At 36.8% G+C, this 17841-nt stretch overlaps 2 protein-coding genes across 14 annotated transcripts in view; both read right to left on the reverse strand.

Moving 5' to 3' along the window:
• Nucleotides 1-6604, reverse strand: part of LOC136040784 (uncharacterized) — a 74330-nt gene extending 67726 nt beyond the window's left edge. Inside the window, exon 1 of the mRNA XM_065725110.1 lies at nt 6514-6604. The gene's annotated coding sequence lies outside the window, so the exon portion shown is untranslated. The remainder of the gene's footprint in view (nt 1-6513) is intronic.
• Nucleotides 6605-14202: 7598 nt separating this feature from the next.
• LOC136040963 (muscle calcium channel subunit alpha-1-like) overlaps nt 14203-17841 on the reverse strand; it is a 220922-nt gene continuing 217283 nt past the window's right edge. For 9 of the 13 annotated variants that reach the window (XM_065725420.1, XM_065725421.1, XM_065725423.1 and 6 more), the window contains one exon: nt 14449-14856. In XM_065725420.1, the coding sequence (XP_065581492.1) occupies nt 14608-14856 (249 nt within the window). In that variant the 3' untranslated portion in view covers nt 14449-14607. Of the gene's footprint in view, nt 14857-17841 lie in introns of all 13 variants that reach the window. The other 4 variants (XM_065725425.1, XM_065725427.1, XM_065725428.1 and 1 more) reach the window with 2 other exon arrangements.

Below are 17841 nucleotides of genomic sequence, written 5' to 3' on the forward strand. Positions count from 1 at the left end.
CATGCTTCTCTGAAACTCACCCTCTGATACTTCTAACAGGTCTAGTTCAAGACAGCTGAATTTGTCTGTCAAAATGTCAATGTGATAGTTGTCTTTCAACGTTGTAAAGTTTCATATTACGATTATCACGTTATTTAAATCGCTGATATTGTTATGTCCTCAAGAAAGACAATGCCTCCCACCAGTGTAGGTCAGAGAATAATCACTTCTAATGATTATTAAAGAGTAAATAAAAAAAAATATCACTAGGCCCTATGCTAGAAAGAATTTAAAAAAAAGGAAAAACTGAGAGAAAAATGGCTGAGAGAAAAGTGTCTGTCGACTGACGTCATGTTTGTGTGTCGACAGACGTCATGTTTGTCGACTGACGTCATTATAAGGATTGAGCTGTAAGTCGTCATGAAGTTGTTTGTCGACTGACGTCATGTTTGTCAACTGATGAAATTACAGACCGGGACACCGGGACACAGGGAATATAAATGACGACCGGGACACTCAAAGAGAAATTACAGACTGGGACACCGGGACGCAAATCACGACCGGCACATATAAATGACGACCGGGACACAGGGACACAACTACAATGGGGACGCCGGGGGGCAGAGGGGGATATATAAATGACGACGGGGACACAGGGAATGTTCGATTAGCAATCACCATCAACAAAGCTCAAGGGCAATCATTAGAATAATGAGGTATAGATCTGAATACGGGTTGTTTTTCCCATGGACAATTATATGTTGCATGTTCAAGAGTCAGTAAACCTGACAATCTATTTATATGCACAGACAATGGGACAGCGAAGAATGTTGTATATTCGCAAGTTTTACGTAGTTAAAAACACACACACACACACATATATATATATATATATATATATATATATATATATATATATATATATATATATATATATATATATATATATATATATATATATATATATATATATATATATATATATATATATATATATATATATATATAAAGCGCCCCCACCAACTAGGCGTTGGAGTGGCGCGAAGCGCCACTCCAACAGCTAGTAGATAATAAAAGCCGGTTGTTAGGCCCGGAAATACAGAATTCTAACCATTTTGACTCACAAAAAACATAGAATGGAGTCCTCAAAAACACCTAGTGTGACATTTTCCCCCATTCCCTACTTTTTTGTAAGTGCACAAAAAATGTTCTATTTATAATTATTACTCAAGAAAGATCGTTGGGTCTCCCGTGTACTATTATTATTTATATTTTTCCTGGCTTCATCTTTTAGAATAGCCGTTGAAATTGGGGAAGGCTGAATCAATCGTAAATTAAAAATTATACACCATGTTTAGAGAGCTAACACTGAAAACAGTGTTCAAACTATCTAACACCCATTGCATACCTCAGGGGCTAACAAGCATCCTCAACGATACAGTTTGGCATAAAATCAGAATTTCTCCAGTCAAAATTAAATACTGATTTATGACAAAGATGGTAACAACTCAAGCTAATTTTTGGCAAAAATATAACTTGTTTTTTTTTTTAAGGTTGTTGTGAAGAAATTTTAAAGATAAACGTAATATTTGTTCTTATAATCCTTTTAAGAATCTACGAACAGCTTTTCCTTTTTTTCCATCTTTTTTAGAATTTGGTTACATAGCAGATCTCATGTCCATATTTTAACTACGTGCAAGTTTATTTTTGGCAGCAGTCTTGTTAACAACTTTTTAATTTTCTATTCTTGGGGCCTCTTTATGTAGCATAAATTTGATATTTTCCTTAAGAAGATCAAAGATTATTATAATGTTATCTTAAATTATTATCTAGCCGTCTAAAAAAGAAAACGGTAGAAACAGAAAAAATGGCAAATGTAGATTACAAGTGCAGCCATAAATTATAAACCCATAAAATCTTAATGTAAACCAATTTTTTGGGAATTTCAGCAAAGATTTATTAAATTGGATGCAAAAAATCGATGGTTTCCAATGGAGATTAATTATATCCAGCGATTCATTTCTATCTAAAGATGATTATCTATTTCAGAGTTTTGGGTTTGGGTGCTACATGAATGATTAATAGCTTTTAATGCACATCTAGATTAAAATTATACATGGTTCTTGTGGCGAGAACTGACAGGCCTGCTCCAACAATCTTGCTTCATTTAAAACAATTACCTTAGAATGTATCTGGTACTTCAAGTTTAGTATAGTTGTAAGGTTTTACAACTTCACCAATCGGACATGGTAGAAACCTTTAGAAAAATGTGATAAAAAAGAACAAGACATCTGGAGGCGGGGGGGGGGGTCCAAGATCAATCTGACGAATCTTCTCATAAAATCCGACAATTATGGGGCCACAGGCATTCTTTTACGAGGTCAAGGCCTCTCTAAAAGCCCCCTCTTATAAATGTTGGATAGACGTACACCTATGGTGTTCTCGGGTCTAAGGTATAGTGATGATCTTTAGTTTGACATCTTACATTGTTGTATTGGTCAATCAACCCTTGGAATAATAATAAAGATTATCCTTTTTTGGGGCTGACAGTGTTAAATGTCTATTCGTGCAATTTCAAAGCTGTTGACGAGTCATTAGGTAGTTACTTCAGTCATTTACAAATAGATTCACTTTTATTTTGGCAAATATGACTGGCGATAATTTTAAAAAATCATTGAGAATTTACACAGAAGACGTGAAGGTCGTTGCTAAAAATGACATCATTTGTCTTACCCAAGTCTTTATGATATCATTGCGTTGATTGAATAATTCTAGAGCCTGTTCAGACGCATAGAGGAACGAATGAGAAAAATCAATCGGTGCGGAAGGAAAAGTTCAAAGATAGGTACAAGATTTTTCTGAAAAGCACAGATAACATGTACTTGTGTGCGTTTTCTGTGGCCAAAAATTAGGCGAAAACTTCAAAAATATGGGTCATGGCAATTGATGTGACGGCTTGCTGGTACTTACGTTTTATATCGACAAGACTCAAGCTGTGATGTTAGGTTAATCATAACGAAATATGATATAAAATGATGAAGATATAATATTTTAGCTACAAAAGCATGGAAACTACCAGATAATTATGGAAAGCATGCAGCCCAGAACGCATTATAATAAATACCTACCCTAAACAACTCAATATATTAATATTTAATTAAAATATACCTGCATAGTAGTTATCTCACTCAGGCTAAGCTAATTATCTCCGAGTGCACACAGAGAAACCAGTTTTACAACAGATAAGAATGACAGTGTGGTCGATATAATACATAAGTACCCGGTTGTTTCTTATTTTAAGATAATTCAAGCTCTTTTTTAATCAAGTGGAGCTAGTTTATTACTTAAAAGTGTTTTAGGATTATTTCAAGAGCAGTTCATCAATTTTCAGGGATTTTCCTGTCCGCAGTGCACGAAGGTTTTGAACAGGCTTTTTGCAAGCCTTGTCCCATTTTTGTCACAACATTGTTTTCAGTATAAAAATTGTGGAATTTTTGTGGCTTAAAGATAGACCAAGATTTATGAATGACCATCAGGAGCGGAAGTGCAATGTCACCAACGTGACTATTATACTGTAAAAAAAGCATAAAATAAGGAGTCAAATGGTTCCAATCTTTTGAACAGTATCTCTTTCAGAAGAACCGCTCCCATCCAGTGGTACTGGTTACTCCATCGCTGACAACGACAGAGAAAATGAGGATTAATATAGATTAATTCGCTTTTTCGTGCAGAACTGGGACAGGATCGGTTGAAGCAGGGGAGTCATTTAGGATGGGGTTAAGAGAATTTTAAATTGCTTATAAAGAGGTAATGGAGGTTTACATGCGCACAAAAAAGAAACTCTTGACCTTGATGAGAAAACTCTTGAAATGATGAGGATACCACTCGATGCATCTTTTAGCGTTGGTTCCAAAAATATTAATCGCTATCCTCATAAATGCATCTTAGCCCCCCCCCCCCCTAAGAGGAGGTATATATAGCCCTAGGCTAGCCTATATTTAAACTCATCAGGTTTTGTTGTTGTTTTTTTATTGGCTTTATTTGGTAATAGGTTCATGAATCAACCGCTGTCGAGAAATCAGCACAACAAATTACACCCCCGCCCAAAAAGTAACAAACTTTTGTATATGGCCTGAGCCTATATCTGGTTCCATTAAACCGGGGAGGCTCGGGCACATTCGTGAAGGTGGTGAAGAGTATATTTGTAAATAGCGTTTAAAAAGGCATCGAGTGGTATTTTAGTTTTTTAGTGGTAAATATATAATAGTTATAGATTTATATCAGGGAGTTAGGGCCTCACCGATATAGGGCCGATATTAGGTTCAGTGTCATTATCAGTTATCGAGAAAAAAAAATCCAATATTCGCCAATTATTATTTTTTTTTCTGCGCAATTTATCCAGAAGATGGCGCCATGTTTTCTCAAGTAATTTTTGCTTGTCCAGTCCTTGGGGGCGGACCCACCAGCTAAGTTTGACCATAGTGGAGAGATCAGCAGAGGTAAGTCAAGTAAAGTAAAAGTTCTTTTTTGTCAATACTTATCAACACACACCTGGTGCAGCAATATTCAAAATTTATGGTGAGTTGAAGAATGTACAACCAGAGAAAATGTTCTTGCTTATCTCCTGGATCCTAGATCCAAGCATCGACCCTTAAGTCAAAAGCAACTCTGTAACGCTGAAAGGTGGATACAAGAAAAAACATTGTCAGACACTGGAAAAACAAAATTAGCCACTGCAACAGAAGAGGAGGAAAATCCAAAACGAAGGAGAAGAGGTGCAGCAAGTATGATTGACTGCCTGTTTGATAACATGCTTAAAACTTTAATAAGTGAGTAAGAAGAGTCAGCAAATAAAATTGATCAGGAACTGGAAAGGCAGATGAGTGAGGCTGTCATTAACGGGAAAAAATAAACTGTTAGTTAGAGTGGTGGCGAAATAACAGCAGTCGTTTCAAGAGACTAACACAACTTGCTCGGAAGTATCTCCGCTGTCTGCCCTCTTCTGTCCGAAGCGAATGAGTTTTCGGCACAGTTGGGAACGTTTATGATGACAAACAAAGACCTCTGAAAGGAGAAATTGCTGAAAAATTGTGCTTTTTGCATTACAACTTGGCCCAGTTGGAGTGGACCTTCGAGTCTGGACGACTGCCCAGACTCAAACGTTATTTGATTTAATAGTTTTTTTCTAAATCGTTTCTAAATAAATCTGTTTTGCATTACATGTATTTGGAATCCAGAGTAAATCATCGAGGCTGTTCTTTGATGTGTAATAGACCAGACAGAAACAGGTGAGAATGAATATAAGTAGAGAATTTAGAATCTAAACTTTGGGTAAAGTTTTTTGGTACTCCCGTACAATCCAGAACACGCTCGAGAAGTTTGCTTAATGCAAGATCTGAGATAACCGGTTTCATAGCGACAAAGACAAAGGACAGGCGACAGAATGCATTCTACTTGTATAGTTTGGGCTATATATTTGTATATTAGGGGTGAGGGGTATCCTAAGATTACGCCATGTTAAATTACTTTACCCCTAATAATATAGTCCAAATTAAATGATTATTTAAACTAATTATTATATTTTCATCATGTTTTGGTATACTTCATTATGATTAACTTTACTTCTCGAGCGTGTTCTGTATTTTACGAAAGTACCGGTTTTGGTAAATTTTTCGATATTCATATTATTGACTTTCGAATAAGTGAACACATCACTCGATGCCTTTTTTTAAGCTCTTTACGGATATAATAATAGCTTCTATCACAAATTTTGTTTGTTTTAAAGGTTAGGTTAGGCTGCTTGTTTTGAGTTTAAACCAATGTTTTAAGCCTTTTTTATACCCAAAGCTAGAAATATTTTGGTCATTTTCAAGAGCTCAACAAGAGCTTAAATTTGAGCTTGTGATAGAAGCGATCAATATATTCATAAAGAACTTAAAAAAAGGCATCGAGTGGTATGTTCACTTTTTTCGTAAGTCAATTATATGAACAACGAAAAATTTACCCCATTTTTTTTTTCGGGATGAGAACTTATTGGCAAATTATATCGATGTCGCATCGGTATGATACCTATATATCGGCATTGGACCTCAGAAATCCATATCGTTGGGCCCTATCTGGGGCCATCAGGGGGAGAGGATACATTGTGAGAAAAACACTAACGAGATTTGGAGATGCTAAAAATAAGGAATCTAATAGTGCAACTTCTATTCATTCAGAACGTTTTCTGCAGAAGTCGCTAGCCACTATATATTACCCTTTTAGCTATAGAAATGATCGAAACATCAGGAAACTTAACCCCCCTCCCAAGTAAAACTGTTGCATCTCTCTTCTACGTCCAACAGACTAAATATGGTTTCTGAGTTTGAAATTAATTTTCAGAGGGACGTACCAAAAATCCCTTTCCAAGATAGTAAAAAGTAACCTAGCTTGTCTAGAATTTTGCCCAATATTTTCTAAAGTAAACCTTAAAGTGAGATACACCAACAAAATAACATTTCTATAACAACGCTGAAATTTCCACTTGAGAAATACCTTCAAAACGGAAACATTATATCCGATATCTATTACTTTTCGTCTTAAACTGGACTAATGTATGACCAGTTTCAAACTAAAGAACGAAGACCAGAAAAAGTGAGTCGGGTATTCTAGACTTTAGCATCTTTTTCAGTCATATGAGTAGCCGTAAGCTCTGGGGTTATTAACCCTGTCAACTTTTTGTATACCCTATTTGTGGATTTATATCATATAGGGAGCCATTTAGCCGTATAGTTTGAATTTGAGAAAAAAACGAAAAAGGGTTGGACATATTTAAGACTTGTACTTTTTTTTCAGGCATTTACGTGTGAGGATGACAGCCCCATATAATCCGACTCTCAGTTTGGCTTTAGAGCTGGATTCTCCATGGAGTACCCTCTAATTCATGCAACCGAGTTCATAAGACGGAACCTTGATATTGGACTTAAGGTAATCGGTATTTTCCTAGGTTTTTCCAAAGCTTTCGACATGGTCAATCATCCGTTACTGTTGCGGAAATAAGAAAGGTATGGAATAAGAGGAGTATCGCTCCTGTGGTTTGAATCATATTTTTCAGATCGTTATCAGTATGTAGAAATTGATGGCATCAAATCGCATTTTCTGCCTGTAAAAAGTAGAGTTCCCCAGGGGTCACTTCTGGGTCCGGTACTGTTTCATCTCTTCATCAACAACCTCGTAGAAACTGGTATGTCAGAGAGAGATTGTGATTCGTGATCTCTGCCGATGACACAAGCATTTTTGTTTGCGCTGAAATAGGCAAGCGTAACATCATTTGCGCAAAGGGTTATCCACAAAGTTAGCCGGAGGTGCCTCACAAAAAAAAAAAAAAAAAGATGTTGATGCGTCTAAAACTGGTACATTAATGTTTACGGCAGGTCATCGCTCGCTGGTTGTTTTTCCATGTCTATTGAATTTGTATATTGATAATATCCTTATTCCACTAACTAGGTAATTAAAATATTGGGTGCGTTTTTGGATTCTAAAATATCTTATAAGCATCATCTTTCCTATCTCGGGTTTTCTTTCTCGCCAGGTTGGTGCCCTCCAACGACTTCAATCCTTTCTTCCCACTGAAGTAATGGTCTCTGCATTATGCGTTTTTCAATTCACGACTTTCTTATTGCTGCTCTGTTTGGGTCGTGGCATGCTCTTCTCTGCTAACTCATATAAAACAACTCCGGAATAAAGCTGTGAAAGCTGTATTTGGACTTCCTCTAAGGTACCCCTTGTTAATTTGTATAATGATACTGGTATTAAAAAAATTGATTCCCTGGAAAAAAAGAAATGTCTCCTCCTAGCTTATAAATCTTTTAATTGTTTCCTTCCTAAAAGCCTGTGTAGTTCTTTTTTTTTTTTAAAAGATCCTTTTTCAAATATTTCCCTTTCCCTTCGTAAGTCCTATCTATCCATTGAACTTTCACTGTTTCGAATTTCTTTTTCCAGCGTTCCCAAGTTTATCTAGCTACTAAGCTATGGAATTCTCTTCCCTCCGATATTTTGCGTGAGAGGTCTTTTCCAATATTGTTTAATTCTGATTCTGGGTTTCTTAGATTGTAGTTAACTCTCTGTATTTTGGTCTTTTTCCGCTTTTTTTAAATCCTTTTCTGCCAGTTTTGTCCCTTTTTGTTATGTATTGATGTAAAGCTTTATTTTATATTAGTTTTTTTTCGCATTTGAAATTGTTGCTGCATTGATTGGGCCCTCTACAAGCTCAGCTTTTGGGGCTTCAGTATCTGATGTATTAGCTTTTCTTTTTCCTTTTAAGTTTTTGCCCTTTATTATTGTAGTTGTTTTTTATAGTACTAATAAAAATGAAATGAAATGAAGCCCAGGAGTTAACTAGGTATTCCTTAACATTGGTAGAATCGTAAGGTAGGCTTCATTCGTTATGTAAACTCCTTCTTTAAGTCATGGAGCATCGTTTTGGGACTGCGAGAAACCCTTATTAAAATGTGATACGGGGAAATTGCAAAGTTTGTGGACATGGGCTTGAAATGAAATTTCTTTCCAAGGTAGATATTCGCAAGCCAGCTCCTACTGGACTTCAAAGCATACTTTATATCAGATTGGCTAATATATAAATATTTTAGCCTTTGGTTTCTGTAAGATTATTGATAACAATTCAGTAATTTTATTTTTATATCTAACTTGAACACTGCTACAAATCAAATTAAGTGGCCCTTTGATTTTCGTCAAGGTACTCATAAAAATAACTGGTAAAAATTTTGGTTTTTAGCAAGAGTATTTCCTATAGAGGATAACCATCAGGTTTATTACAGACACTTGTTGGAACTATCTATTTGGTGGTGTATGCGTAGAACACTTTACCAGCTATTTGGGGAAACAAAATTTGTCCATAGCGAATGTGAAACTGTACCTGAAGAATGTATTAGAACAGAGGTTCCCAAACTTTGCTTTTTTGTCATATACCACTTTAAAAATTTTACTTGTTCGGGTGGACCCCCTTCAGCTATATTTGCACCATATTTCCGAAATTCGACAAAAATGCGAAGGTTAGATCTACCTATGGTAATTAGCTTTTGGCTGAGTTCCAACCACGAATTAACAGTTTTCAAAAAAAAGAAGTGAGAATTGATTGGTTCATAAATAAACTGATTGTCCAGAAACATGAGAAACAAGAAGAACAAAAGGGAAGTCTTTTCGTAAGACATATAATTTGAATGAATATTTCGGCCCTATATCCAAGGGCCGTCCTCTGCAAAATACAAATATATAAAAGAAGAAAAGCTTACAAAAACATACGATCAATAAAACTAAAATAAAAATATTTTATAACACTCCCAGCGTCCTTACTTCAGCAAAGTTCAACCAGGAATGTTCATTCAAATTAGATTTCCGCTGTCTTACGAAAAGAATTCCCTATTGTTCTTCTTGTTTTTGATGTTTGTGATGGAAAGGCAGTGTAGTCTTCGTCGCTATTTACTGATTGTGCAGTGAGTGGTTGTCAAAATGTAAGCTTGACCAATCAAAAAATTGCGTCCATCCAACTTAATTTTTTGACATCTAATCACAGCAAAAGGAACCAATAAGTTCTCACTTCTTTTATTTAGTAATAATCAGAATGAAAAAAAGTATACTTTCTTATGTTGTATTTGTTCAAATATGTAATTATTACCCTTTCTTTAATAACGTAAAATATTTTCTACATTTCAACAATAACAATCACAAAAAAGTCATGTGCTAATGGGAAGGATGTAATTGATGAATTGGCAACACATTATCAATATTAGGGTTCAATTTGGTTAGGAGTAGTCGCAGATCTCCTCGTTCTGTGATATTTAATCTGCTCCTTTTTTCCGTTAAAAGGTTTGTAATGACACTAAAACTCTTTTCGACAAGATATGACGAGGGAAACGCTGTCAAAGGCTTTCTCGCAATTACCCACAGTTCAGAATAGTTTTTGGGTATTCTGCCTGCAACCAAAATGTTTGATACCCTCTTTTGAATTTCACCTTCAGCTCCTCATTAGTGCTAAGCTTGAGTAGCTCCTCTTGCAATATAACATTGCCTAATCAAATGGATTTCTGGTCTACCTGATTTTGATCTGATTTTGAAGTCATCATGCAGGGCAATTAAATGTAGAACGTATGAATCCTTCATCATTTTCATCGCATAATTGTGCAAATAAACGCATATACAATGCATTGCTTCTTATTTTGCTAACTGCATTAATCACAAATTGAAGTGATTTGTGGAATTTGTCTGGAATTGTTTTTCGCTGGTATCCTGCAGTCCTCCACGATCTATTTCGTGGAGGGACATACACAACACCAAAAATTAATTTCTTCCCTCGTTGAAAACAAATACACAGGCAAAGTGAGTTTTCAGATGTGTTATTAACTTTTTCATAACCATCAATAGCTAATGATTTAATCGAAACCAAAATATCGCCATAATGTTTATTATTTCTTGCTGATTTACGCACCACCTGTTCAACCAGATACCCTGGGAGAGGTGATATAGGAGAAAGATCATTCTATGTTCCAATAAACGAAATCACTTCAAACGAAAGTAAATCATCATACAAATAATGTAACTTATCACGTAATCCTTGCATGCTCCATGAAACTAAACTCGGTATATGGCCCTTTATTTCTCATGCATCTACGCTCTCTGTCAGTGCGTTAACATCACTAGCCTCTTCTTGGGGTTTCTCGTTCCTAGCCTCTGTCGGGGAAAAAGCAATATGGTAATGCTCTAAGACTATTAATATCTGTTAACATATTTCACGGTCTATAATCAACAAAATCACGGGAAAATCCACTGCAGGGTCTTCTGTTAAATCTTCTTCTTGGATTGGCTTGCTCTGGGTACCGCATTACGAGTACCTGGTTGATGTAGGTTATTAGGGCTAATAATAGCACTAACAGGTCTTTTAGTTGTCGATACCGCCTGAGAAAAGGCTGCCGATATTACCACAGTCTTGGCATCACTATCAATGGCATTACTATCCAGCCCCATGGGGATATCATTAGGGTCATTTGGAAGCTTCGCACTAGGTGGTGGACCAAAATTTTCAACTGGCATCAAGTTTCTTTAACATCAATAACAGCTTTTTCATCGTACCAGAATAGTCGGCCTTGGATAAACATTTACCTAGGAAAGGATACCATCTATTCCTATTTCTACCGACCTGGGCGTTAAATTCTTCTAGTAAAAACGCCATATTTGTACCTTGGACCCTGTGTCTTTGCTCCTGTAACTGTAAGTAAAATTCATCTGAGTCTCTAGTATCTCTGTAAGTGGGTTCAGCAGGGTACTCTAACTATACAGGTACTATAACTGAGACCCTGAACTTTTTAGTAATAAAATAAGTAATTAGTACTCTATTATCAATACCTTCCCAGCCCAACCAAGACTTAGTAGCTTCCTTATTCATCATGAGTCCTACTCCCTGTCTATGTAGCCCATCCTTCCTGCCTGAGTAAGCAAATTCTATATCACCTAATTTCATGCTTCCTACCCCTGGGATATGAATTTCTAAAAATCCTAATAAGCCCAGTTCAAATCGTCTGAATTCGTCAGTCAAAACGTCGATGCGATAGTAATTTGTTAACGTCGTAACATCCCAAGTTCCAATTTTTATGTTCTTTTAAATCATTGAAATTATGTTGGCCTCAGGGAAAGCAAGGATCCCGGATACCGGTGCAGGACGGGGATCAACATATCTTCTCAAGTCTACACCGAAAATCTTAAGCCGGCTTAAAACCAAACATCAAAAAGTCTCTGGGACCTTCAATATGAATGGAGACTTTGTACAATCCTGGGCCCATCTTGGTCACAGCACGATTTTCAGCACTTGGCGATGCTCTCCTATCAACAAGAGTCGAAATCCTGCATTGACAGTCCCAAGCCTATTACCTCAGACTCATTATATATTCATGCCTACAAAAATTATTCTACCCTGGGGAGGCAACCCACAGTAGATAAATTAGCTAGGAAGAGATTTTTGGCCCGAAAACACCCGTCAAAACAGACAAAGCTCAGAAGAATTGTCCGTTAATCTGAATCCCGTGCGAATGCTGTCTCGTTTACTAGGCTATAATTTTCTCGAGGGGCACCACTCCTCAAGTGGGAATAGAGTTGACCGCAAGATCCCCTGTCTTGCAGGTACCCCAAAAGGGTCGAGGCAGCCCTTTGCAGAGGCTGTTGTCCATAGATCTGGATCTTATGCCCTGCCATAGTTGTCCTCCTATAGAGGATCCTCCCATGACGGTATTCTGCGTCACCATGCAATTTAACCCGTTACTTGGTCGGAAAACCCTAGAACTCAATTTTTGATGAAAAAACCCACTTGCGGTTATGTAGTGTTAAACTTAGCGAGCGCTATGTTAGGAAATAAGTCATGTATGTGAAAAACAGCAGAAATGAGCGAAAAAATATATCAATATGAAGCATTACAAAGTGTTACTTTCGTGAGTGCTCTATCAGAAGACAAACACTGCCATTCATTGGTGCTAAACTATGTAAAAAAAAATTAAAGATTGAATAATTAAAGAAAAGACTGCTGCTCATAGCACTAACCAGTCAATTTGAGGCCAACACAGATACCCACGCTCCTCCTCCATCCCAATGTATCTAAGGCCTCCCACCTTACATCACCCCAATCTGTTCCAATTTACCTTAAATTCTTCCTTACAAACTCCTCTCATCCAATTTTGGGACGACCTATTTCTTGTTTTTCCATATCTGGTTGGCCGAAAAGAATGATCTTTGGCAATCTGTCAACCTTCATTCGCAGAACTTGCCCTAACAGTGTCAATGTTCCTTTCATTATAGCCGTAGAAAGCGGGCTAGAGCCTATTTTTCGTACAGCTTACTTTTTGAAATGTGGAGAGTCAGACGGGTATTCATAACGATCCGTAGACAGTTCTCGCAAAAAAATGAAAAAAAATCCTGCTCCATCTTTTGGAGCGTGCATGTTTCAGAACTATATTTGACCACTGTCATCACACTTGAACACTGTAGCAAAGTTCTAATATAGTTTGCAGAATTTATTTACTGTATTTATTTATTTACTTTATTTCAAACAATATGCAGCACAAAAATTGCTATTTCTCGAATAGAGTAGGAAGGGTTATCAAATATTCTCTTTAAAATAAACACCTATTTTGTTTTTATTATATTTACAATGGTTGAATCATATTCTGCTTTTTCTTGAAGTTGATAGCTAATTACAATTACAAATTGAATTTTGCGGAGAGATTTATTGATTTTAACTTACTATAGATGGCATCAGTTGCATAGATTTTTTTAGCATGCTCTGTGGTATTTAATACAAAACAGATTCGCACATTTACCAACAAATCTAAGTGCTTGGAATTTTCGGTATTGCAATAATAAACTGTTTAATATTTCCGCTGCTCCAAAAAAAACGTCTTGAAGCCCTGGTCCTAGAAACACAAGAAAAAGCTAATGTCATGACATAGGCTCAGATACAGTGATCAAATAAACGTTATTTGAAATTTTTGCTGAACTGAAATTATAGCGGATCTTTAAAATTTTTTGATTTCGCTTTCACCAGCATCCAGACGAAGCTTCAAAGCTAAGTTGATACATTTCAAAGAAGTCAAATGAAACTACTTTATAGACTAATTAAAGCTTCTTCAAACCGTCAATGCAAAATTAGTTAAAGTTCAAACTACCCATCAAAACTTATTAGCTTAAAAATTTGCCTGATTTTCTATATTATTGATTTTCTATATTATTGATTATCTGATTTTCTAATTACTGGAATTTCTAATACAATAATTAGAAAATACTATAGCATGCTTTAATAGGGGTTTTAGAAATCCTACACATAACCTGGTCCCAAAAGACTTACTTATTTCTTATTTTTCCCAAATGTAATGGTTTCAAAGGGAATTTCGATACGGATTCACGTATTCACATTGATTTCAAATATTTTCTTTTTATTTTAAGCTTAAGGGTGCATAAAAGTAATTGAAGAAAGAAACCGAAGACAAGTTCAAAATGTGGTGAATATTATGTAAATGCTATTAGAAATTACTACAGGATGAACATTAATCAGGAAAGAAAAATAACACTAAAGCTCTTGAGAGGCAAGATTGGTGACACACCTGATATGAGTCTTATCCTAACATCACAAGCAACTTAGTGCCATTTTCTTCCATCGTCTTAACCTATCCTAAATTAGAGCACGAATGGGAAGGAAGAAATTGTCATTTTATTTGAAACTATATCAAGGTTTTTTCCAATAATTAGAAAATACTATAGCATGCTTTAATAGAAATAAGGATTTTAAAAAGTGTGAAACAATATAGCATTTCTGTGAGGAAAACAAGGGATTTCACTGATACATAAGGTATCACAATGTTCTTAAAATTTCAAAGGCACTTGTACAATTTGAAGAGTGCTCCTAAATTAGGCACTAAGATATGGCCTGTAAATATAACAAATTCGACTTCGATCTACATGTTTAAAATTTTTTGCTGAAAATATGCCCTTGTTAGGAATCCAGGTTAGGAGCACTTCACGACTTTTCATGTATCTTCTTTAAAAAGTTGTGTTTCTCACCCAACTTTGTGTTCACACACAATCCACAAATTTTTATGCAATAGGACTCCTCATTCGTTTGGACATTGGTGGAAGTGTATCTGTGTCTTTTTCAAGCTTTTCAATTTCTTGTTGTATTGTCATTGTTATTGGTTGTTTCTGCTGAGTTGTTTGTTGCAAAAGTTTGTGTGCAGCTAAATCAAACTCTTCTCTGCTCATATCCATAGCTTCTTGCATTTCTTTTGAGGTGGTTCTCACGAACTCATCGTCAACGAATTTTCCTAGGCCTTGTTCAGCCAAAACCTAGACAGACAGAAAGAATTAAATTAGGCAATATAGACATAGATTAAATTTCACTTTAAAGAGGAAGGGACAGTTACTCGAGTCACTTGCTCTTGCAGTACTTCCACTTGTACTTAGAGCGGGACCAAGCATTTGCTGATTTTTGGAAAAGAGGAAAAACATCCTCAAAAGATGAGTGATTTTGATGATAATTACAGCATCAAATTTAGCATAACATAGAACCCTGTTGCAAAATTTTCAAGCCCCTATTTTCACAAATTTTGTTTTTTTTTCCAGAAAGAACGATCAAAGATGTGTACTTTCTATTTATCTATTGTTTTCGTCAGGGATGATCATATCGAACCAGTGGTCCTAGAAAATAGGGAGAAGGTTCATTCATAGAATAATTAAAGGTTCTAGCATCTTTTTAGGTAGCAAAAAAGGATGTGCCATAGGAAAGTGGTAGTTTTAGCGGGCTCATGGCATAAAACAATTTTTGCCCCAAAGACACAGAGAAACCTGTATATGGAAAATTCAGGGATAACAGATTGATTTAAAACTTTTGACAAGTTGTATATTCAGCTTCCAATTTTCACAGGCAATTATACTGTGTGATGGCACCTGTGTTCCGAAAAATATACCTAAACGGTCCATACAAAATAAACGATTAATTTGGAGGTTTGCATGGGGATCTCCCCCGAGGCCTAATCCAAGCCATTAAGTTCTTTGTTGTCCCGAATTAGCGATCAGAAACCACAGTCAAGAAATTGTTTTTTATTGATGATGAAAAAGAATAAAGAACTGATAAAAATCACAGATGAAGAATACCCATCTGTAGAGGCCATGAGCGTGGACAAGGAGGAGTTTCCGAAAAGCGCCTGCGAAGGCGAAGCCTTGTCAATAATCATGGTCCCCCAAAGCCTAGAGCCAGAAATGGCGAAGGGTTTAAAAAATCTGACGCTAAGACAAGCGTGGATGGCTTAAGTTGACGCTGTCACCTAGAACAGAACAAGCCTAAATTTGGGAAAAACCCAATTAAAACACAAAATGATGAATGCTGAGAGAAATCCTTGTGCAGAAAAAACCCATCCAGTGGGAGGAAAAGCCAGAAGACCATGAACAGATGGTCCGCAGGAGACATCTCCTCAGACCGGGATCCCTGACGGGAGAGAGCCTGGACTGGAACACGGATATACGTCCCTTGACCGGCAGACTGCCTCAAAAAAAGGGGAAAAAGAGAGACACAGACGATTTGTCCCAAGATACGACCCCAGAAGTTTTTCTGGCAAATCAGCCCCAAGGTAGAGAAAAGTAAGAAGGAGGCTCCTGGGGTACTGAAAAGAGGGGATTTGCGGAAGCAGCTAGACTAATTCTCATAAAAGTGAGTAAGAGTGACTGGTGACCCGTCAAAGAAGATGATGTCGTCCTTTTGATGAAGGCTGTTTTGGCCAAAACCTTGTAAGGCAACTTTGACTTCAACCTGGATGTAGCCTTACCGAGATTGGAAAAGGACATAATCAAAGGAGGGTACCAGGATGAGTGGGTGGTGTCATGGATTAAGGAGGTAGTAAACGGGTTCAACGAAAGTTACGTTGCCCTCACTCCAGGAGACACACCTACGAGAAAAGAAAAATTTCTAACAATAATCCGAATGTTGGATCACCAGAGAAGCTGATTGGACTGTTGGTCGCCTGCAAATTGAAGTTATCAAGACGTATTTAAAAAGGAAAGCCCTATATAAACACGGCAATTGACGTGAAGTTGGTGTCTGAAGTAGAGAAATAGAACTTCCAACTCCCCATTGGATTGAGGGTAAAATCCTCAAAACACTTTACAAAAAGCTCGTAGGGTCCACCCAGCAAAGGACAGAGTATTTAATCTCAACTGCAGGCGCTTTTAGATAAAGCTAGCACATGAGCCACGGGGGCTAGAATACTTGCAGATCAATATGCATCAATGCCAAGCAGCCTCTTAGAATCTTAGAAGATAGCTAGCAAAAACCTAGAAATTTTTTTGCAATAGTCCAGGAGCCATGGATTGTCGGAGGAAAGATCATGAGGAAGGTTGAAGGAGCAGAGCTCCATGTTCATAATGAGGTAAGCAATGCTCCTAGAGCGTTAATTAATCATTCAAAATAAAATTAATTCTTAGAAATTGTTTAAATAGTGTTCTAGGATATAGTAGCTGTTATTGTAACAAATCTGATTATCCATGAATGTGTGGTATTTAGTTCAGTTTATATGCAACACAATAAAACACCACCACCGCAGAAGGTACTAGATTCGGTAGAATAGTGTTAAGATGAGAAAATCCCACTAAACTTGTCATATAATACAAATGCGCATCACATTTTATGGACTGACACAAATGAAAGTACTGATGCAAATGGAAGAGGATTTGAGCTTTTGGATTACCTAGTTGGGTAAGGCCTTGCGTGGTGCAACTGGGGCTTGAGCCCTGCTTTAATAACGAAAGGAAAGAGAATATTTTTGGATCTTGCAATAATCTGACTGTCGAATAATAAAAATTAAAATAAATATATGCCAGTGACAAAGGGACCTTCTGAAGTATATAAGGAAAACGAACTGGCACACCTATAATCAAGTGCCAGCCGACAAATTTGCCAATCTGCCCCTCAGTCCTGGAGTAACCAAAGGGGATCTAAACAAGGAGGCATAAAAACTTACAGAAAACATGAACAGTACGTTTCAACAGGCAACTCCCCGAACACTTTGAATTAAATTAAAGAAGAAAACTGACTCAAAAGCTACTAGGAATAGCTATCTGTTCGAATAATCCCAAAGACTGGAACGCTTACTCGGAAGGTTTAAAACACCTTAAAAAGAAGATAGGGAGAGCAAAAAGGACCTCATGGAGGGTTTTCTGCGAAAGTAGAGAGTCAGATGAAAATAGTAATACGCTATCAAAAAAGACCACCGGTGTCACTTGGGAGATGTGAAACGAGTAGATGGCACTCTCACAGCAGACCCGGAAGAAACCCTGAAC

Source organism: Artemia franciscana, chromosome 21 (assembly GCF_032884065.1).
Source record: "Artemia franciscana chromosome 21, ASM3288406v1, whole genome shotgun sequence".
NCBI lineage: Eukaryota > Metazoa > Arthropoda > Branchiopoda > Anostraca > Artemiidae > Artemia > Artemia franciscana.